This window comes from Leptinotarsa decemlineata, unplaced genomic scaffold (genome assembly GCF_025532065.1).
Source record: "Leptinotarsa decemlineata unplaced genomic scaffold, Ldec_3_MD MMD2_P_RNA_scaffold_2, whole genome shotgun sequence".
Taxonomy (NCBI): Eukaryota; Metazoa; Arthropoda; class Insecta; order Coleoptera; family Chrysomelidae; genus Leptinotarsa; species Leptinotarsa decemlineata.
Window position 1 is genome coordinate 12750762 of NW_027412529.1, and position 23744 is coordinate 12774505.

The 23744-nt window shown below is 35.4% G+C and overlaps 1 protein-coding gene across 3 annotated transcripts in view; it reads left to right on the forward strand.

Moving 5' to 3' along the window:
• Window positions 1-23744, forward strand: part of LOC111513200 (beta-1,4-galactosyltransferase galt-1) — a 318653-nt gene that overhangs the window by 139331 nt on the left and 155578 nt on the right. For all 3 annotated transcript variants that reach the window (XM_074183706.1, XM_074183715.1, XM_074183711.1), the window contains one exon: window positions 3841-3923. In XM_074183706.1, the coding sequence (XP_074039807.1) occupies window positions 3841-3923 (83 nt within the window). The remainder of the gene's footprint in view (window positions 1-3840; window positions 3924-23744) is intronic.

Sequence of the window (23744 nt, forward strand, 5' to 3'; positions counted from 1 at the left end):
TTTTAAATACTTCGGTCAACCTTGCTATGTGCTCATGGATGGTAGGAGAATATACGATGATGTCATCCATGTATACGAGACATCTTTCGTTTTGTATACCTAGAAGAACATTACCCATAACTCTCTGGAACGAACTTGGAGCATTCTTTAAGCCAAATGGCATACAAACAAATTCGTAGTGACCATTGTCTACGGAGAAAGCCGTTTTGGGAATATCTTTGGGTTCGATTTCAATTTGATGAAATCCGGAGGCGAGATCAAGCGTGGTGAAATATTCGCATTTACCAAGCTGGTCTAGGAGGTCAGAGATGTTGGGTAATGGGTATTTGTCGTCAACCGTTATCTCGTTGAGTTTTCGGTAATCGATGACAACTCTCCATTTCTGTTTACCTGAGGCATCCATCTTTTTGGGTACAACCCAAACTGGAGATGACCATGGGGATATTGATGGCTGAATAATGCCTTGATTTAGCATTTTTGATATTCGTGTTTTTACTTTCTCCTTGTGTACCTGTGGGTACCTGTAGGATTTCGTAAAGACGGGTCTAGCATCCTTGGTATCAATGGTATACTTTATTTCGTTGGTAAAACTGAGATTATCTCCTTCTAAATAGAAGATATCTTTGAATTTGAGGCATAAATCAGTTATTGATTGATGTTCCTCTTCGTTCAAATGTTCGGTTCTTAGTTGCGCTTTGATTTCTTGGATACGATCAATATGGGGTTGGTTTTGGGAAAACGATTCATTAATATTCAAAATTGTTTCATGTGTTGAAAGGGATTCGAGTTTTATTTCAGAAAAATCAATTTGTTTTGGGATCGCGTTTGTATTTACGATAGTAGTGTAGAACATACCGTTTTCATCAATTTTGACGCTGGCGTTGGGAATTCTAACTTTTTCTCTTCAGCTAGCAGTATAGCTTCAGTGTTCTTGAGGTTGCAATGTAATTAGAATATTTTCTCCATTCGGGGTTCTATTTGAATTTGGTTCGGTTTTTCAGTGAGTATATGGTCATTTATGTCTGAAACTTTGAACAGAGGGACCGTTTTAAAGTTTGTTATAAGTTGTTTATTTTTCAGGTCAATTATACAATTGTAATGTTCGAGAAAGTCAGATCCGAGTAAACCGTCAAAGTCGATGTCTAAGTCGTAGATAAAGACTTTGTGTGGATCGTTTTGTGTGAAATTTATTAGAGTGGATTCATTCACGACAATTTTCTGGTCAGTGATACCTTGTATAGTGACGTTTTCAGGGAATCTAAGGGGGTATTTTTCGCATGTTTTGGGTTTGAAAATGGATATTCCTGCACCTGTATCGATGAGGATTTTAAAAGTATAGGAAGAGTCTTTGATGTAGTACAGATTCTTCGAATTCATAGAAAGCATAGGGCTTACATGAAAATTTGTTCCGGGAAGTTCACATTCGGGTTGAAGTCTTGTATATTCAGGGACTGAATTTGGGATTGGACTTCTGATATAGGGTCGATCGATTGGTTGTTCGTTGTCTTGGGTTGAATAGGTGGGTGGTTGGTATTCGGGAGTGAAAAAAATCCTGGTATATTGAAGGATCTTCAGGTGTTTGAATTTGGTTGTATTGGTAATCTTGATCACTAGGGGTGTAATTATTGTATTGATAGTTACAGCTATTAGCTGTATGATAGTCTTGATTATCACCTGTATAGATTCGTATGTCATGAAATGAGCTCTTTGGTTTTGGTTAAAATTGACAGGGTAATTCGGATTTCTTTGAATTATGGGTGGTCTGAATTGGTTTTGAGATTGAGGTCGAATTTGATTTTGATTAGTCTGGGACCTGTTTGGCTGAGGATTTGTTTGAAGGTTTGGTCTTGAAAAATTCTGATTGGGTTGAGGGTTTGTTTGACTCGAAAAATTTTGGTTGGGTCGAGGGTTCGGTCTCGCAAACCTTTAGTTGGAATATTGATAATTATTTTGGGGTCTTTGTTGTCTCATTCGACATTCTGTGGAAATGTAACCTATCTGACCACAAGTGTGACAGGTTCTTTGGGATGTTGGTTGGGGGTTTCGTCTGATTGTTTGTTGAGGACGTGTTTGGTTTGGTCTTTCATTTTTTTGATGTTCGAAATAGGATAGTTGCATTTCTCAAGTAGATCTGCCGGATTGGAGGCACGAATTGCTTGACCTATTCGCGGTTCTAGTCCGGTTAAAAGCGTGTTTAATGCCATTGTTTCAATTAGTGCGGATTGCGCGTGTTTCTGTTCCGCAGAAAGTACGGATTTTTGTACACATGCGTGCATTTTGGCATTGTGGACTTGAAGGCGATTGAAAAATATTAAAGGTGTTTCATTTGGAAGTTGTTTGATACGCTGGAGATCGTAAATCAATGATGTTAGATCTGTAGAGTCTCCAAAATATAAATTTAATAAATGTTTGATTTCGGGATAAGTTCCAGGATTCCTTGAACTTATCAATTGTGCTGCTCTACCTCTGAGTTTGTTTTTGATGTGAATCACTAATAGATCGCGTTGGTCTGCTGTTGACATGCGATATGCACAATCACAAGCATTTAAGAAAGTGTTCAAAAATATTTGATCACCTTCGGATTCAGGCACTATTGAAAATATTTCCGATAACTTGTATGGTTCGATTGCTTCTGGTTCTGGTTGGTTTTGAGGCATTTTCATTCATCTTAACAAAGTTTTGGTGTCAAATTTTGAATGATCGAACAGTACTTATTTACTATTTACAATAATCAATCAGTATGATTATTGATTTTGAAAAGAATTGGAGTGATGGTAAATAGATTGCAAAATAAATCGAGACAATTCAATATCGACTTACAGTATTACAATCTTCATTCCGATTCGTCGTGTTCTCGAAGTCGTCCAGCCGGGGGCTTCACCAGGTGTTCCTTCTCTGTTGAGGGATTAGAATCCGCCGCTACTAGTTAGGGTTTCCTTGTTCTAGCAACGTTGTCAGATCCTACAACGACTGCGCCAATTGTTATATTCACTCTTTTGAATATGACTTTTTAAAAAATACTTTATTTTCAATTACAGACTTTTCTGAATAACAACAAAAAATATCGTTACCAAAACTACAATGAAAAATGGAACAGAATCTAAGTTGATACTAAACGAATTCTAAATTAGTTCTGGCAACGATTTGACCTCGCAGAGTCCATTTATAATGTGTAGACAGCGGTGTCAGCAGGAGACGATGGTAAATAACAAAAGTATCGGGTTCTGCTGACTCTGCTGACTCAAAGTCTTGGAAGTCGTTATCTTGGTAATCTGATACCAGTGAGATCGTCCTACTCACGATATAACATGTATCAAACCCAGAAACGTAATACTAGTGACTGCGATGGTAAAAATTTCAATCAAAAAAGGAAATTGATGTAGATATTTTTGTATGATAAATACACCAGTAACTGCGAAGAAATGACATTTAGTGTTTGATGTCGAAGAAAGAAGAATAGCTATTGCTATGGAAACAGTTCAAAATAAATGAGAATATAAAAGTAAAAAACAAAGGAAAAAAAAAAAATTGAGAGAGTGAAAGAAATCGATTAATAACTAGAACAGGAATATATAAAAAAATTTGAAACAATGGATGTTCCTGAAACACAAAGGCAAATGAAACTGAAAACAAAAGAAAATATTATAAAAGAAGGATAATTAGAGATTTTACCAATTTGTTATAATATTGGGGAGGAAGTAGCTATAGCTCAGTGATGTAATGGAATGCACAAATGGTGTTCTTTTGTTTTGCATCATGATCTCTATTTTGTTTTTCTTCAGCATTACTAATTGCATTGTATCGAAACTTGTTTTTCCGAAATCTGTGTTTTCTTTTCAGGTCGTTAGAGAAAACCAGTTACCCCCATATCCTGACAATGCCACCTTAACGGAAGGATCCTGGCAAAAAGTGAACGGTACGAGGTAAGACATCAATTCATAAATTAATCTGAAAAAACGGAAGTGCGTAAAATATTTAGCTATTACTTTATATTTTTCATATTTCACAGGTCGAAAAATGATATCATTTTCACATAATTCCTTTCAAGGTGTTTGGAAAGTGCAGATAAGTGACTTTGACACTTACGTTGTCAACTGCTGATTTTTTCAGTGACCCAGTTTTATATTTTGAAGAAGGAACCTGTCAGAGATCTGTTTAAATTTTACGCGAGGTTCCAGTTTCTTTATCAAACTATAATCTTGTTTGCTTACTTCGTTTGGCTATTGTCAAAAAATTATATGTTGGACAATTGCTACATGAAATCAAGCACAAAATATTCAATATAAATGACATATTATTTTTTGACAATACCGAAAACAAACTAAGCATCCATGATTACTAGTAAGTAAACCAAAACTGAAACATATTCGACAGATATCTGTGTCTCTTTTTCCACTATTTCCATTCTCAAAAATCATATATCTGTTCAGTTCGTCACAATCAACTAGTTACTAGAAAATGAGTATTTCGAAATAAAATCTTGGAATATTCATCTCTCCCAGCAACCTACACAGTAGGTTCTGGTAAATGCCTGCCGGAAAACAACTACTTTCCCGCCTAATAGCACGCTGGATATTGAATTATATCCGACAGTTATTTATGCAAGATACCTCACAGAGATTAGTCTCGCATATCTTTCTTGTTCATCCAACAGCAGGAACATACTGAAATTATTCAAGTAGATCACCTGCAGATGCTTTCGAGATATTCACATCAGTGCAGGAAATATCCGACCCAAACAAAAAAATGCCTGGGACTCGATTAATGTCAACGCGGCTCAGCTGCATGTATGAAACCTTCGTCTGAGAGAAATATTGTTAACTAGTAACAACTCCATCTCGTGAACAAAGCCCCAAACAGAGAAAAAACATCCCATGTATAGTTCTTCGTTAACAATATAGTGCAACATACCTATAATACATATAGTTAGGAAGCTAAGTAATTTCGTTATTCAATAATCATTTCTGCCTGTCTTCTTCTTTATCCAATTCTGAAGAGTTTTGTCACAGCAGCTTACGTTATGGCCGGAAGTATCTAAAGGTTTTGGTAATCTTGTATCACATCGCGTCTTGGGTTCATAAGGTTTGTTTTTGACTATTTTACGTTCAGTTAAGAAAGAAATTTTGGTCAAATCTGCTTGTGATAGTTTGTTTTCCTCGAAACCAAACTTGAGATGTAAATTCTTATATACATTGAAACATATTCTCTAAGTTTCAGTATTCAAACGCATCCGAATCTTATTCACTGGTATCTCTTTTTCTCATTGTTCATCGTCGCTATTGAAATCACTACGCGGGAAAAGTCTGCTTTGTTATTACACTCGTTATTACTATTAGTACTTGTCCAAGGACGCCACATTTCAAACAGATAACAAAAATTTTAAGTTATTATAACTTCACCAATATCGAATTTCAGCCCTCAAATCGCGATCAGTTCCTGAACTGAACTCGACGGCGATAACCATCCCCGCATTCCCGATTTTTATTCGTCACCGTAACATGACTTCAAATTTGATTTTATGACTCTTCAGCCAATCATAAAATTCGGTTAGTAAAAATTATCCAATACGAACCGCCAAGTCTACAGTCCATGTAGCCTAGTTCGCTGCTAGTTCATTTCTATGTATTGGTTTTTTTGGCCTTTGAGAATGCCGTGAACTTCAAGAGTGCACAATACCGTTCACTTCGACTATACCAATAATCTGAGATCAATCCGTGTCTGAAGACTGTATCGATCTACCTACACCGTAGGTTCAGGTATATGCCTGCCAAAAAACAACTACTTCCAGGCTGATACCATGCTGGATATTAAATTATATCCGACAGACAGTTATGCACTGATGAGAAATAATACCTCGAAACCGGTCTGTAGCTGATCTGCTCGAATAATCTCACCATGGTCCTGCTGCTAGATGAACGATAAACTTCTGCAAGACTAACCTCTGTGAGGTTTCGTGCATAAATGTCTGTCGGGTATGATTCAATATCCAGCGTGATATTATCCAGGGAAGTAGTTGTTTTTTGGCAGTCATTCAACAGAACGTATGGTGAAGGTAGTTGGATAAATGGATTTTTCGAGATTTTATTTAGAAATATTTATTTTCCAATGCGTATGTATCTCTCCTCGATACAGTCTTCAGACACGGTTTGATTTCTGTTAGTCAACTAGTTACTTAATATCTACTCGCGACTGGAACATTCTTCTCAACTGATGAAATTCAACTCAATTACTCTGAAATACTGTTTTATATTCCAAAAATCCTTACGAAAACCACCAATATCAGTGAGGAAATATCACAAAGGAAATTAACGCGGCTTTATTTTGTTGCGATATGAAGTTTCCTCAATATCGAACGCCTGTCACGCTGTTCTAATTCCTTAGGGATTGATAATTTCGAAACGTGCATTGGTAATTTTCCTAATTAGGACCGTTACAATAATTTACGACTTTACTCCTTGAATGCGTGAACGCTTTGACAGTTCTGAAATTAATTGTAACGAAAATTCCAGGATAAATAGAACACATTGTTATGAGCAATCAATACGTATTATGAATTAAAGTCCCCTGTTGGGTTTGTTTTCTGTCCGTCTGAACGCGATAAACTCTTTTCATATGATTTTCATCAATTCATTAACATGTTGTGTGATTTTTTTCTCAAGAAAGAACATGTTAATTTTTTTTATACAATAATCAAAGCAGAAGAATTATGAAATACAAATCAATTTACAGAATTTAGTTTACAAAAAAAGAAGAAAAAAATTACCTCAAAGGTGCTGCTTTGTTTCCTCTTGTTCATAAAGGAGGACATATGCCTCCTCAGTCACGAGCGATTTTTGTGAAATTGAGGACACGTGTATATCGTTGTATTCATGCCACGTGCCACTATATGGCTGTCTGCAAAATGCTGTGTAATGCCCGTTGTAAGTAGTTCCACTGTGCTTCGAAAGTGCGTATAGATTATAACGATAAGGAGCCACATTGTCTGCTGCATAATTGCTCATATTGTAAGACTCAATATCTTTGGAAAACAAAGCTTTGGAACTAAACCCTTCAGTTATACAAACAAGAATGATAAAAAATTCAGTCTTGATACTTGACTAAAAAGTGACTACAAAGAAAAGTGGCTTCAATCTGCTTTTTTGATAGATCTAAGTAAATAGCAGCTCAACCTCTGGACTATATTTTCTCGACTGAAGCTATTCAGCTTCGAAGCACTGAAGAAATACGTTACGCCACCGTATAGGGTCAAAATGCGCTTTAAGAGAAACGGTTTCACCAACTCTGATGATTCACCAGCATGTGCTTCTGAAGTAATGAAAAATATTTCATGAAGCATCGATGTATATATTTATTTTTCATTCCCCTTCTAATTATAATTCATCTTTCGATTGAAGTTGCAAACAAGCTATCCAGTTCCAATATACAGGGCTATTCAAATTCTCGTAAACGATAAGAGATAGAGTGTCGCTTAAACTGTGGCAAAATTGCATATTTTAGAGACCTATTCAATGATGTAAAAAAAACGAATATAGCTTTTTTGGTTCTGGAGATATTATACAGGAAAATACAAAAAATCCCAAATTATTTTTTTGCCTTTATCTTCTTTATTCGCAGACATATTGAAAATCTGTCAACATTTTGCTATTGACACTTAATGTGAGCTATCAGAATATGTCCATGAATCTTTTATATAGGGTGTCATCTGACTTGGGCCACCCAAATCTTTGAATTTTTAAATACGGACCTGTATTTTTTGTTACAATTTTTGGATCGTAGACGTTCACTTCATACTGAGAAATTGAATTTCATTTTATATTTCGAAATGTTTCGGTAATAATTCATTATAATTGGGTGAATTATTCCTTTTCAAATTACGACCCTGTAAATTGGTTGACAATAGCAACTTTCAAGTCTCCCTATGTACCATAGAGTTTTTAGAGAGTATTTTTTTCATTTTCAGGTACCTATTCATATTTTTTCATATTTCCATTGCTCTGAGGGTTTTCTGTAATGAACTTCGAATAAGAATACCTTTTATGATTATCTGTAACATACCTACAACAAAAATATATTATATGTGTTTTGATAAGCAGAAAAAGAAATGATAGCAATAATAACATCCAAAACCAACACTACAATTGTAATGAAAATTGAAATGAAGTAATTTATATACACAAAAAAATTAATGGCGCAATAAATGTTCGAATTGGAGTCCTTTCATTCCGAGACAAATACTGGGCCAATATAATAGCCTGCAAGATCACCAGATCTTATCATTTTGGACTATTTTCCATTGAAAAATAGGATTTACGCTGGCAGAGAGATATAAAATGTGGAAGACTCAAGATTGAGGATTTTGAATGATTTCGCAACAATGCAGCAAATAAGTGTATTGAGGGCAATAAATCATTTCAAATGGAAGGACTTTAATTCCAATATTTATTATGTCATTAATTTTTTTGTGTACATAAATTACTTAATTTCAATTTTTATTACAATTATAGTGTTTGTTTCGGATGTTATTCTTGATATCATTTCTTTTTCTGCTTATTAAAACACATATATCATATTTTTTTATGTAAATATGTTTCAGATAATCATAAAAGGTTTTCCTATTCAAAGTTCATTTTATAAAACGTTCAGAGCAATGAAAAATATGAATAGGTACCTTGAAATGCATAGGGAGATGTGAAAGTTGCTGTCGTGTTTTTATTCAACTCAGTCAACCAATCTCCAGGTCCGTAATTCAATAGGGAATAATCACACAATTATAATCAAATAATACCCAAACATATCGGAATATAAAATTCATTTTGATTTCTCAGTATGAAGTGAACGTCGACGATACAAAAAATACAACAAAAAATACATGTCCGTATTTGAAAATTCAAATCTGGGGGTGGCCCAAGTCAGATAATACCCTGTGTAAAAAATTCATGGACATATTTTGATAGCCCACATCAAGTGCCAATAGCAAAATGTGGAGAGATTTTCAATATGTCTGTCAATAAAGAAGATATAGACAAAAAAATAATTTGGGATTTATTGGTTTTTCCTGTATATCTCCAGAACCAAAAGAACTATATTTGATTTTTGTACACCATTGAATAGGTCTCTAAAATACGTTTACGAGATCCCCATGTACAGAAACGAATTTGAATAGCCCTGTCTATTTCTGATCAGTGGCTGAAGCCGTTAATCACAATTATACCAAAACTAACACAAGCAAGTGGTTCATCAGCAATAATATCCATCGAAAGAGCAAATTTACTCACACAATAATTTGCATTCGATTTCAGAGTTGATTGTCAGGAGTATACCACCACTCCCTTTGCTATATAATCCACAATGCTTAATATGACCTGTTCACGTCACTACTGAAATAGAAGCAGACAATTCAAACTCAATCAATTTCTTGGACTTGACAATTAGTAGACTGAACAACAAACATGATTTTTCAATTTATCACAAACCTTCCCATACGGATGTTACTATTCATTACGAATCTATCTATCCGTACCAACACAAAATAACATCTTATAATAGCAATATTCATAGGTTGGTCGATGTTTCTTTTAATAGATAATTTCAATAAAGAACTACTCAATATCATCAAGCAAATTGTACTAATCAACGGATTTGAAGCTCAATTGATAAACAAGTCTACACAAAAGCAATTCAGGAGGTCAGATAATCAAAATTACAAAACTTTAACATATTTTGGACGAACAACAAAAAAAGTGGCTTCATTTTTGAATAAACAAGATAGTGAAATTACATTTAGAACAGGTAATACGTTGGGAAACTAGTTGAAGATAATAAAGACAAATATTCAAATTCGAGAAATCAGGAATATATAAATTTAAACTTGTTCTGCGGTATATATTGGTCAAACTGGTAGAACATTCAGAAATCGCATCCAAGAACATCTTATGAGCTATGTGAATGAGAAAACAAGTTCAACATAATCAAATCATCTTTCAGAAGGAAATCATATCTTTAACGGATATTTTGAAATTTTACACATTGAAAATAAAGGTTTGAAGCTCAGTTCTTTGGAAGCAATGGAAATTTATGAACTTGAAAATTCATACATTTTACTAAATGACCAGTTGGATTTGAATAGATCAGCATTACTGAACTTGCTTTTTTAGAAACCGAAATTGTATTATTGATGTAAAATTTATATAATATTCTTTTGGTAATTATGATCGAAGGAGTACCTAAGTAGGTATCTTTGACTTATAATTTCGCGGAGAATATAAAAATTGGAGTATAAATTGGAATTAACTTGTAGTATTGTTATTCATAGCGGAAAAGCTAATGTTATGGTGAAACATGTCATGATATATTTTTTTTAAATAAAATTTGTGGTGAGGATCAGATCGTAAGATGTAGTTTTTGAAATTATTCGCATCGTATTATTAGACGGAGACTAAATATCTCAACATCAACAAAGCCTCTGGTCTTGAATAATAACCTATCATCGTATTCAGAAAATGAGCTAATGAACTCGCACCTGAAATTTTCAGTCCATTTAACACTGCTCGAGCTTAGTCTCAACTCGGAATCTACTAAGTGACTAAGGAGCAGTTACTTTGCTATCAGTTATGTCGTTGATATGTTAAAAAACACATTTTTGCGATCATCAAAATGATTTCAAGAAATGTAAATTACCAGGCGACCTCCATATATACTATATCACCGACCACTTCCTGAGAACGTTTTTCCAAATGGATTTGATCTCAAGCGATTCAAATCAAATGTGAATCGCTACATTCGCACAGACACCGCTCTGAGAGCGCCTTAAAGAACAATGCAATCGAGAATCACGGAAAGTTTCAGGCTGTTACGTTTTACATTTCCGAAACCTTGGAATATGTCCAGCATACGGGTTCTTTATTCAAAATACGATATAATGATTTGGCTTAGATCGTGGCTTTACCATCAACACTGTTCTTTTCCAAAAATCCTTCTCAACCTTCAAGGACTTATTTTTCATTGAAGATTTTTTCATGGAAAGTTATCGACTGATATGGCTTCAATATTTATCTTTCCACCCCCTTCCAAACCACACTTTCAATGAACTCTTCCATTTGGAAATGATCTTTTTGTAGTGCTTGTGCATCTCCTTAGAAAGGATGGTCACTATGTTGGGACTGAATATTTTCGTGACGTCACAGAAACTACATCAATCAATCAACAAATGAATACTTTTTTATAGATTGTTCGAATGTTATCATGTGAACTAGTTTCTTGTGGAAATCGTTTTTTGTATATATCTAAAGCTCCTCTACAATTCGACAATCACTTGTGATGCACTGTTTGGAAACTTTGGTGTGGTAATGAATATCACTGGAGGTTTTTCCCAACACCAAACCGTTATTTCACCACCTCAACACGTATTTCGATCACCAAGTGATCATCTTCTAGAGGAAGATTGAACTAAATTTACTTACAATGTTATCCTCATTTATACCATAGATACCTACCTCTTCTCGATACCTTCGTCTTGAGTGTGTTGAATTGGTTTCAATATTGCCTTATCTACTAGTCCTAAATTAATTTTGCAAAGTGTCCTTGTGTAATAGTCAGGTAAATCCAATAATTAATATATCATTTTAACAAGCTATATATATATATATATATATATATATATATATATATATATATATATATATATACTATACTATTAGGCATTGGTCCACCATCGTTATTCATTATATTATCATGTTTACTTATTTCTACACTTTCGTAGGCATCTAGATGCCTGTTGTTGTTAACTTCTCTAACTAATCTCAATGGCCTAAAGTCTATGGAATGGAATGGTTTTGTTGCAAAATATGATAGGCGACTGCTGATTTTTCCTGGTCTTCCATAAGACGAAGAGACTAGTTCGGGAGAAAGTCAGGAACAAATTTCCTGGAACATGATAATAGATAAACAGAAACCTTCAATAAACGGCTAAAAACCCAAAAGAATCCCATCAAGCGATTGAAATACAAAGACGTTTTCTATTTGAAAGCCGACAGAGGTAACAAAGTAGTAATTCTGGATAACTCGGACTACTGCGAAAGGGTCAATACTCTCATCACTAACGGACCGTATGCGAAATTGTCCAAGAACCCGTTACCAACAATGTTTGCCGAAGTAAAAGACGTACTCAAGAAATGCGATAACATACTTACCCCTCAACTGAAACGGAACTTAAAAGTTTCCAACCCAACGGTGTCAAAGATATATTGCTTCTCGAAAATCCACAAACCGGGAAAATCAATGCGCCCCTTCGTTTCAGCTATTTGATCACCTACCTACCAAATAGCAAAATGGCTCACTGAGGTATTTGAAGTCTTGTCTATTGCGGAATCAGATTTCAGTATCAAAAACTCCTTAAAGTTCATACAACATACAAAAAACATCGTTCTGCAACGATTTGGTTACCTTTGATGTTAGTCCTAATTTCCTAGAGTCCCAACTTCACAGACGTTATAATACCTCAGGGAATTACTAGAGAAAAATTATTTCAATCATACCGAAATTGATGAATTATTTTCTCTCACTAATTTGTTTATGAAACAAAACCGTTTCCAGGTAGAAGGTGACTCTTATGAACAACAGGTAACGGCGATGGCAACGGCTTGTCCCCCTACCTGGCACACCTGTTCATGAGCAGATTCGAAATGGAAACCATAGAAAAGTCAAAGTATTTTTATAGGATATGGCTGAGGTATGTGGATGATGTTTTTGCGATATTCGATAACAAAAAATCGAATATTGAGGACTTTGTTTTTTTTTAAGTAACAGAATTTTATCAATAAAATTGACGTATGACTTATAAAATAAAAGACAAATTCCATTTTTTGACGTTTGGTAATGAAGGGCCAATATGGAGTGCATCGTCTTTTGTCTTTTTCCCTCACACATGAGAGGTTCACGAAAGAAAAACGTACAATATAGGAAATAGCAGCCTGTAACGGTTTCTCGAGGGGTGTTGTAGATGATATAATAGGGAAGACAAGATTTATGTTGAGAATGAACAAAATCTCGACTTTTGAAAACGACGAAAACCAAGATAAATATAGTAGGTATGAAGGTGGTTTTTAAAACAAATCATACACTACAGAGCCTTTTAGGAAAACCAAAAGACAAAGTCGAGAATTCGGAAAAGTCTGGAATTTATAAAATTAAATACAATGCAAAACGTTTCAGATAGACAAAAAGATCTATTGAAATAAGATATAAGGAACACCTCAAATATGTAACACCAGAAAAATCAGCGGTCGCCCATTATTATTATTATTATCATATTTTACAACAAAACAATTCATAGTTTATTAAGTTCATTAAGATTAGTTAGTCAAGTAAACAACAACAGGCATCTAGATGCCTATGAGGGTGTAGAAATAAGTAAACATAAATATAGTATGAATAACGATTGTGGACCAATATCAAATAGTTTACTATATAGCTTGTTGAAATAATATTTCAATTATTCAGGTCAGGTAAATCTGACTGTTACATAAGGACACATTTCAAAATTAACTTGAGATTAGTAGATAAGGCAATTTTGGAAATTAATTCGAAACACTTAAGACGCAGGTACCTAGAAGAGGTATATATAGTATCAATAAGGATATCATTGTAAGTATATTTAGTTCAATTTTCCTCTTGAAGATGATCACTTGGTGATAGAAACACATGTCGAGGTGTTGAAATAACGGTTTGGTGTTGGGATAAAACTCCAGTAATATTCAATTCGACAATTAGATGAAAGCAGAATACTAAAACGGAATATCGTGATTCAGTACCGATTATCGTTATTTCGACCTGCCGTAAATCTCATCAGTGGTGACAGACTGACCAACAAATGCATAATTGGACTCAACTGTCCATGAAAATCAGACCCAAGTACGTGTAAGCATAAACGTTATTGGAATCGAAAGGAAACATAATTTTTTCTTATTGTTATCGACTGTATTATGAGAAATCACGTTTTGTATTCCCCATGCAGCTTTCACTCTCTCTGGTTTTGTCTATTTGTATTCTCAATAATACAGGTTGTATTTTCAATTTATCGACTAGTTAACGAAAATTATTTTTTCGTTCATTGTCAAATTTTTGTTCTCTAATTCAAAGTTTTGAAAATGTCACAATTCAACTTTGGAGGTAAAGTTCTGCTCAGTTGTCCTACGGAACTCAAATTACTTTCATTCCAGATTGGCATTCTGAAAAACTGATTTGTGCTTTGAAAGGAAACATCGTGAGCTCGTTCTGAATAATAAGACTTCACTTTTTGGTCCTTTATAACGGTTCATTAAAATATGAGACCATCTACTACCGCATAATAATTCCAGGATAGACTTCACGAGAAACTTTTTGCAAGAACTCAATGGAAAACTACACTGAAGTCTCACAAAGGACTCTCGCAATGTAAGAATTAATTAGTCGAAAATATTCGAAAGCAAAACTTCAGGGAAGTTGGAAAGTTCCAACCTGCATTGTGTATTGAAAAGTTTCACAGCTGCATTGAATCGCCGACGAAAAAGTATTGTTATCATATATATATATATATATATATATATATATATATATATATATATATATATATATATATATATATATATATATATATATATATATATATATATATATATTGATTGATGCAACTAATTCTCCTTTATTTTGAGTATTTCAATATTAAATTCTACAAAAAGGATTTCTTCTATTAATTATCTGCGAGCGCTTTCGACAGTTGGTAGTACTGTCATCATCCTGATGCAGAACAAATACAGACAAATTCACCTAAAGTACCTGAAATACCTGAGTTAAGACACTCTGACCGTATAAAGAGACAGACAACAGGATGACCAGTTCAGTTTGAGGAGTGCCAGATGATGACAGTACGATCAACTGTCGACATATATATATATATATATATATATATATATATATATATATATATATATATATATATATATGTATATATATATATATATATATATATATATATATATATATATATATATATATAACTTATATCAAATAAAATAATAATAACAACACGTAGGTATAATAGGAAACGAAAAGTCTGACCGATAAGCTAGAGAAGCCACTATGAGTCCTTTAAACAGTACAGAAAACTATGTTGTCCATACAAATATGAAACCATACTGTTTACTCTTTTGCAGTAAACATTCCAGAGTAAATACAAGTGTACCTCCATTAATACATCTCCCGATAAGTAGGAAAACCCAGGTCATAATATCTCGCCTGCAAATAAGCCACACCCGCCTCACCCACGGATACCTCATTGCCGGCAACACCAACCCTATGTGCAAAGTGTGCAACTTTCCTGTAACTGATGACCATATCTTAACAAAGTGTGTGCTAAATTCTAATGAACGACCAACTTGTGGCATCCCGCCTTCCATTAACAACGCATTGGGAACTAATTATAATATCGAAAATATTGTAAAATTATTGAAAATGTCAAACTTTTCAACCTTATATAATACCCCTGCAACTGATGCATTGTTCAGTCGCTAATAACCCTGGAGGTTGATGCGACTTTAAATAAAGTAAATTGAAGAAAAGGTGGAGATATAAGTGGAACCACCTATTGATGTGACACCCAAGTCAACTTGCCAAGTTTTTATGTCAGTGTTGTTGGGTTGACCAATCAACCGACAACTGCAGTAGCAGAAATTTGGAAAGCTAACCTGGAATGTCATCGGAAAACGAATCCACATGTTTCTAGACATGATATGGAATCAAGAAAGGTAAATACAGTCAACCTTCTGGAAAATAAGTCCATGAAAATCAAAAGATGAATTCATTCCCATACTGATTCCAATTTAAGAGCCACCAAGTTGACTTGGGTGTCACACCTAGAGGTGGTTCCACTTGTGTCTCGCTTGCGTTCACGCAGTTATTTTATCAAGTACTTTTCTTGGTTATTCACATTTTGTCTTCAATCGAGGATCGCCTGCCCGGTACTGACGATGCCCAATAGGCTGAAACAGCTATCAACCAGTGGCTCTTTTTCTGTTCAAGCTTTTGGGGCGTTTATTGTCTCTTCATTAGGAACTCTACAATAATTATTGAATAAGCAAAGGTATGGAACAACGTGTTCATACTTACGATAATGAGGTTAAATTGAAGTTTGTAAAAAAGTAACAAAGAGGATTCTCATATTGAAATTGGTTAAAAACATATAACAGTATATACTATTTTCATGATAAAATGAGATGATTGCACTGATAATATGTAATTGAGTATTAGAAAATGAACCCAACAGGTTGTCGAACATGATTGACACGATGCATGAACTTTAACAGATAGTGTTTGATAGATTTTCTTATTCTGACACATATAGCAATCATATAGCTAATCACAAAATGCGGGAAAAATACTTTTAAAGCGGAGTACCAATTTGCGGAGCGAAAAATGGCCGTATTCCTTCTGCTTCTCACCGCGCATGTCTGAGTTTTCCCCAACTGCATTTGCGCGGTGAAAGAATCCCGTGTGGTTACAGGGAAAAAATAATAATACCCAAAAAATAAAAGTGAAAATTTCCTCACTCAACCTTTGCATTTAGGAAGGTAATGAAACAAAAATAATACTAAACTCAAAAAATAATATGATAAGGTGAACCGTAAACATTCCGGCCACCCAAAAAGGGGTATTTGACCCTTTTTTAATGCGAAATTTCAACTTCTGGTAGAGGGCATAACTTTACCAGAGGTCTTTTGAATTCACTACCATCTGCAGTGCGGATCGTAGCAACGCGACAAATATCATCTGCACCTGGGTGCAGAGCTGTAATTCTGGCAAGATTCCATTTCGAAGGAGAAACATTATCTTGCTTTATTATTACTAAAGTACCAAGTTTGGGAGGAGGCGAGGTGGAAGCAAACCATTTCGCCTTTTGTTGCAAGGTATGTAAATACTCTGTATGCCATCGTGACCAAAAATCCTGATGGAGTCGTTGTAAAAGTTGCCATCGGCTAAGCTGATTCAACTTCAAGTGAGACAAATCTGGATCAGGTAACGCAGAAATAGGTTCCAGGGTTAAAAAGTGACCCGGTGTTAACACGGAAAAATCATTGGCATCTGAACTGATGGGTGTTAGAGGGCGGCTGTTTAGCAAACCCTCAATCTGAACGAGTACTGTGTAAAATTCTTCGTAATTTAAAATCTGTTCACCAATTACTCGCTTCAAATGCGTTTTTACTGACTTGACTCCAGCTTCTACCAATCCCGAAAAATGTGGAGCAGAAGGAGGTTGAAAATGCCATTCTATTGCGAGAGAATTTGCTGCATTTCTCAACATGTTTTGAATTATTTTGTTACCACCAACGAAAGCTGTACCGTTGTCAGAATAACATTTTATTACAGGACCTCTTCGTGAAATCAAACGCCGGAAGGCACACAAAAACGTCTCACTAGACAAATCTCCCGAAAGTTCTAAGTGTAATGCTTTAGTAGCAAAACAACAAAACACGACCACGTACGATTTGAACGTTTTTGAAGAGCGAATCTTCATTGCTTTCGTTGTGAAAGGACCACAGTGATCGATTGCAACAACTGAAAAACTGCGAAGTTGAGAAATGCGTAAGCGGGGTAGAGAACCCATTGGAGGCTGATATGGTTTTGGGTTCAAACGCCAGCATTTTAGGCATTTTGAAATGATGCTGTATATAGCGCGTTTTGGCGACAAGATCCAAAAATGTTGAATTAATAAAAATTGTAAGGTCTGCGCACCGGGGTGTAAATAGACTTTATGAAAGTATTCTATGATCAAAGTGGTAAGCCGACAACCTTTTGGTAAAAGTACGGGGTGTTTTTGATCATAGTTTAGGTCTGAGTGTTCGAGACGACCTCCGACTCGTATAATATTATGGGAATCAATAAATACTCCTAATTTTTTATAGGCCTTTGGAATCGATCTTTTATTTTTCATATTATTTATCAGATCCGAAAAATATTTTTGTTGAGTATATCTTACTAAAAATAAAGTAGATTGTTGTAATTCACAACTTGTAAGTACACACGTTCTGCGAAAATCGCGATTTGATTTTTTAGAGTTGAAAAGAAAACGTAAATAGTAAGCAATAATTCTTTGTACTTTCGAAAATGAAGAGAAGCGGGTCAGTATTTTTTCGAAAGGGTCGAATTCTGGTTCGGAAGTTACAAGAAAGGTATTTCTTTCTTCAGAAAACACTTCAGGGGGTGCACTATCAAATTTGAATCTAGATTTTGGCCATTGGTTACAGGGTAATGCAAGCCATGGCGGACCTTTCAACCATAAATTATTTTCTAAGAACTCTGAAGGTAATTGTCCCCTTGAAGCACTGTCACTAGGATTATTTTGCGAGTCAATATGATGCCATGATTCTGGTGATAATAATTCTTGAATGCGCGCAACACGATTTCCGACAAATGTTTTCCATTTATATGCAGGTCCTTTAATCCAATGCAGAGCAATTGAAGAGTCAGTCCACGCATACAATCTAGAAAACACTATTTTATTGTGAAAAGTTTTCAAAACGTAGGAAACTAATTCACTTAGAAGAACACAAGCAGTTAATTCAAGTTTTGGAATTGACAAATTTTTCAAAGGACTAAGGCGAGACTTAGCAATAACAAAATATATATCACATTTTTCATTTTCAGTTATTCGAAAATAAATTACCGTGGCATACGCCTTCATTGAGGCATCTCCGAATGCATGCAATTGCACTTCCGAGTTCTGTTTGATTCCAATCAAGCGAGGAATTCGAACCTTCTCGAGTAGTAAAAGCTCATCTTTTAACTGTGACCACCTTTCGCGAATTTCGAGTGGTGGTTCATCATCCCATTGAAGACCTAATGTATGTAAAATTTGCATAAAGGATTTCGCGAATAAAGTGACAGGACTAAGAAATCCTAACGGATCATACAGACGTGCAATTTGACTTAAAATATTCCGTTTGGTGCATTTGCATTCTGTGGTATCGACTGTGAAACAAAATATGTCATCTTGTGGAAACCACTGAAGACCCAAGATTTTTAAGATATGCGATTCTGTGTCGAAGTTAACTAAACTTGTTTGAAGTTGCGATTCTGGAATATCTAAAAGTAATTTCTTAGTATTACTCGACCATTTTCCTAGTTCAAAGCCGCCCTTTTTCAGTATTGCAATCAGTTGATCGCGAGCTATCTTTGCTTCCTGAAATGTAAAATCGAAACTCTAGAGTGTTGTGCAGCAGAAGAACACACATTCGAAGCCTTGTGGACATCCTATCCGTCGACAGAACAACAGGTGAGTGGACCCAACTGTTCGTCGTCATTTTGCATTGATTGGGAGTGATCTCCCTGGTCCCTTAATTCTTATCATTCTTATAATTGAATGAACCAGCGCCATTAAAGATTTTACATGGCCACTTCGGCCGGATCCCAAAAAATTGTGTAGATTTCCTCACATCTAATAATTATATGTTCTTGAAAATGAATTCATTAATTTATCTGCCTTTCAAGGTCACCCAATAGGCAGGTATTCAGTGTCATTTATTTTGTTCTTATCAGTTTCCTAATTATTTTCAAGGTCATACGATACGCAGAGTTTTGCTTTTTCATTTGCTATCACCAGTGGCGTACAGATATTTTTTCGCTATCTTAAGTAATAAAATAAAATATGTCTTCAAACGCTAACAAACTGAAACAATATAAGGCGATTCGCCAAATTTATTACTATCAAATGCGTGAACTCAAAAAATTCGCCATGAATGCTTCAACAAGTGAGCAAGCAAAATTACAGTTTCAAATGGCATATTCGGCCTTTGATGAGGTGAAAAAACAGTTTTATATTCACCATTCGAGTACAATAAGCTTGGCTTGCATTATGGAAAACGAAGACACCGATGCCGAAGAAAACCTTCGCAAAGAATTTGAAAACGACGCTTCAGAAGTGTATGCTTCGTACCATACTGTATTCCAAACTGACCAAAAACCTGTTCTTTCCACACCACAACCGAGTAAGCCTTCTGCTAAGCTGAATCCACTCAAAATACCCAAATTTTCAGGAGATCTTAAACAATTCCGCCATTTTTATGAAATTTTTTCTTTAGTCGTTGACGGAGACGACGACCGCTCTGACGTCGAAAAATACTCGCATCTGATGGACGCCTTGGAGGGTCCTGCAAAGGCTGTTGTCCAAAGCAATTCCGCATCCGCACTGAACTATAAGGCTGCTCTTGACGCTCTAATCGAACGTTACGATCGACCACGCTTAATCGCATTCGCCCATTTACAGTCGCTAGATAACGCACCTATCGTTACTAATTCTAATAACTCGAAAGCTTTACGTTCTCTTGTAGATATTTTCACTGAAAATATTTCTGCTTTGGAAAAAATGAAATTACCTATAAAACAGAGTGATTTTTTACTATTCTATATGCTTTCCAAGCATTTAAATGATGATCTGTTAACTAAATTTGAAATTCAATACGGTAATCCAAACAAAGGAACCTTTCCACAATACGATGATTTGAAATCATTCATTGTAAATCACTGTCACGCATTAGAGACTGTAGAATTTTCTTCTTCTTTAAAATCACAAAAAACGTCTAATAGTCAATTACATTGCAAGCCTGAAAACAAAACCAAAGGTTCTAATTCATTTCAGTTGAAACCGCGTCAGGCAAACACGTTTTTTGTAAATGCAAAAAAAAGCACCACTTATTCATGTACATTCTGTAAATCAACTGATCACTTCATTTATAAATGTCCTCAGTTCCAAAATAAATCACCACCAGAACGTCTAAGCCTTGCCCACGCTAACAAATGGTGTTTAAACTGCCTCTCAAATCGTCATACCTCTGAGATGTGCCGTTCGCAATCTAACTGTCGATCCTGCTTTTCAAGACATCACACAATGATATGCATAAATACGTCACGTAATAATCAACCCACTAGTGTTACTAGTCCGCAAAATCCCAACAATTCCATTTACAATCCGCAGTTCAATTCTGCAACGAATAATTCCCAATATTATCCGCAAAACTTGCACGCCACTGACAGTCTTTTCGCCACTAGTGCTCCATTAATCGGAACAACGCCTCAATCCGCTCATGTCCCGCAAATAGACAGTCTTCCTCCGCAAACTAGTCCTTTCAATACGCAATTCAACAGTGGCTCCTTACCCCGAGCACACCCCACTTCAGATGTTAATTTTTCATCACCGCAAGCGCAAGCAAAACAAAATATTTCTTTACAAATGCAAAACCCGCAGCCGCCTACAAATTTCTGTGGAATCGCTTCATCTCGTTCTGGTGTATTGCTTTCAACCGCTCTTCTTGAAATTCAGGATTCATTTGGTAATTTTCACAAAGTTCGAGCACTTATTGACAGTGGTTCCGAGACAAATTACATATCAGAAAAGTGTTTTAAAAAACTACATTTGGCGCGATTCGAATCGTCCTTGAAAATTCAAGGTTTGAATCAAATGGAGGAATATACTACAAAAGGTGGAGTTTCTTGCTCTATCAAACCGATTGGTACCTCCAACCCAATATTGAATATTGATGCTTACATTTTACCAAAAATATGCACAGATATGCCACCTCGCACTCTGAAACATACGCACCTTGACCATATAAAAAATCTGTTTCTTGCTGATCCTAAATTTTATGAACCCGGTCCAATAGATTTATTATTAGGTGCTGAAATTTTTGCTCTTATTTTACTTAACAATCATATTTCGGGCGAAAGGAATGAACCGATCGCAATAAATACAATTTTCGGTTACGTATTAATCGGAAAATATACGGAGTTGAACTCTCCATTTACTACCGCTACAACTTTATTTTGTTCTACGGCACAAACAGATTTGTTCAACTTGAATAAGACTCTTTCGCACTTCTGGGAAATTGAGGAGATTCCTAGAGAAAAAATGATGTCTCCAGAAAATGAACTCTGCGAGAAAATATTTCGAGAAACACACTCACGTGACGCTACTGGTAGATATATTCTAGAGCTTCCATTCAAAAATATTAATGAACCGCTTTTTGACATCACAGAATGTCGCGCTCTTGCTACAAAACGTTTTTTGTCCCTTGAAAATAGGTTGTACGCAAATAAGGAATTACATCGCGAATATTCAAAAATAATTGTTGATTATTTAAAAGAAGGTTTTCTCAAACCTGTCCCTGACAACCTACTTCTCCAAAATGGTTTTATAATACCACATCACGCGGTAGTGAAACCAGGAAAGGTCCGCATAGTACTAGACGGCAGTTTCAAAATTAGAGGCAACCAACCGTCGTTAAATGATACGCTTTTGATTGGTCAAAAGCTTCAAAAGGATATTGGTCAAATTCTATTAAATTTTCGTCTTGGTAATATAACATTCACTTGTGATATTCACTCTATGTTCACTATGCTTAAAGTAGCTGAAAAGCATCAAACTTTTCAGAGAATTTTATGGAGAAATTCCAAATGCGAACCTATCCGCGAGTACATGTTTGAGAGAGTGATTTTTGGGTTGTCTTGCTCTCCATTTCTTGCGAATCGAACCATCCTTCAGTTAGCACAAGATGAACGCGACAACTACCCCTTGGGAGCTCGAATTTTAGAACATTCGACTTACGTTGATGATTGTTGTTCGAGTTTCAATTCATTTCAGGAAGCAAAGATAGCTCGCGATCAACTGATTGCAATACTGAAAAAGGGCGGCTTTGAACTAGGAAAATGGTCGAGTAATACTAAGAAATTACTTTTAGATATTCCAGAATCGCAACTTCAAACAAGTTTAGTTAACTTCGACACAGAATCGCATATCTTAAAAATCTTGGGTCTTCAGTGGTTTCCACAAGATGACATATTTTGTTTCACAGTCGATACCACAGAATGCAAATGCACCAAACGGAATATTTTAAGTCAAATTGCACGTCTGTATGATCCGTTAGGATTTCTTAGTCCTGTCACTTTATTCGCGAAATCCTTTATGCAAATTTTACATACATTAGGTCTTCAATGGGATGATGAACCACCACTCGAAATTCGCGAAAGGTGGTCACAGTTAAAAGATGAGCTTTTACTACTCGAGAAGGTTCGAATTCCTCGCTTGATTGGAATCAAACAGAACTCGGAAGTGCAATTGCATGCATTCGGAGATGCCTCAATGAAGGCGTATGCCACGGTAATTTATTTTCGAATAACTGAAAATGAAAAATGTGATATATATTTTGTTATTGCTAAGTCTCGCCTTAGTCCTTTGAAAAATTTGTCAATTCCAAAACTTGAATTAACTGCTTGTGTTCTTCTAAGTGAATTAGTTTCCTACGTTCCCGGGTTTCGGCACCAGACATGCTATCCGTCGACAGAACAACAGGTGAGTGGACCCAACTGTTCGTCGTCATTCTGCATTGATTGGGAGTGATCTCCCTGGTCCTTTAATTCTTATTATTCTTATAATTGAATGAACCAGCGCCATTAAAGATTTTACATGGCCACTTCGGCCGGATCCCAAAAAATTGTGTAGATTTCCTCACATCTAATAATTATATGTTCTTGAAAATAAATTCATTAATTTATCTGCCTTTCAAGGTCACCCAATAGGCAGGTATTCAGTGCCATTTATTTTGTTCTTATCAGTTTCCTAATTATTTTCAAGGTCATACGATACGCAGAGTTTTGCTTTTTCATTTGCTATCACCAGTGGCGTACAGATATTTTTTCGCTATCTTAAGTAATAAAATAAAATA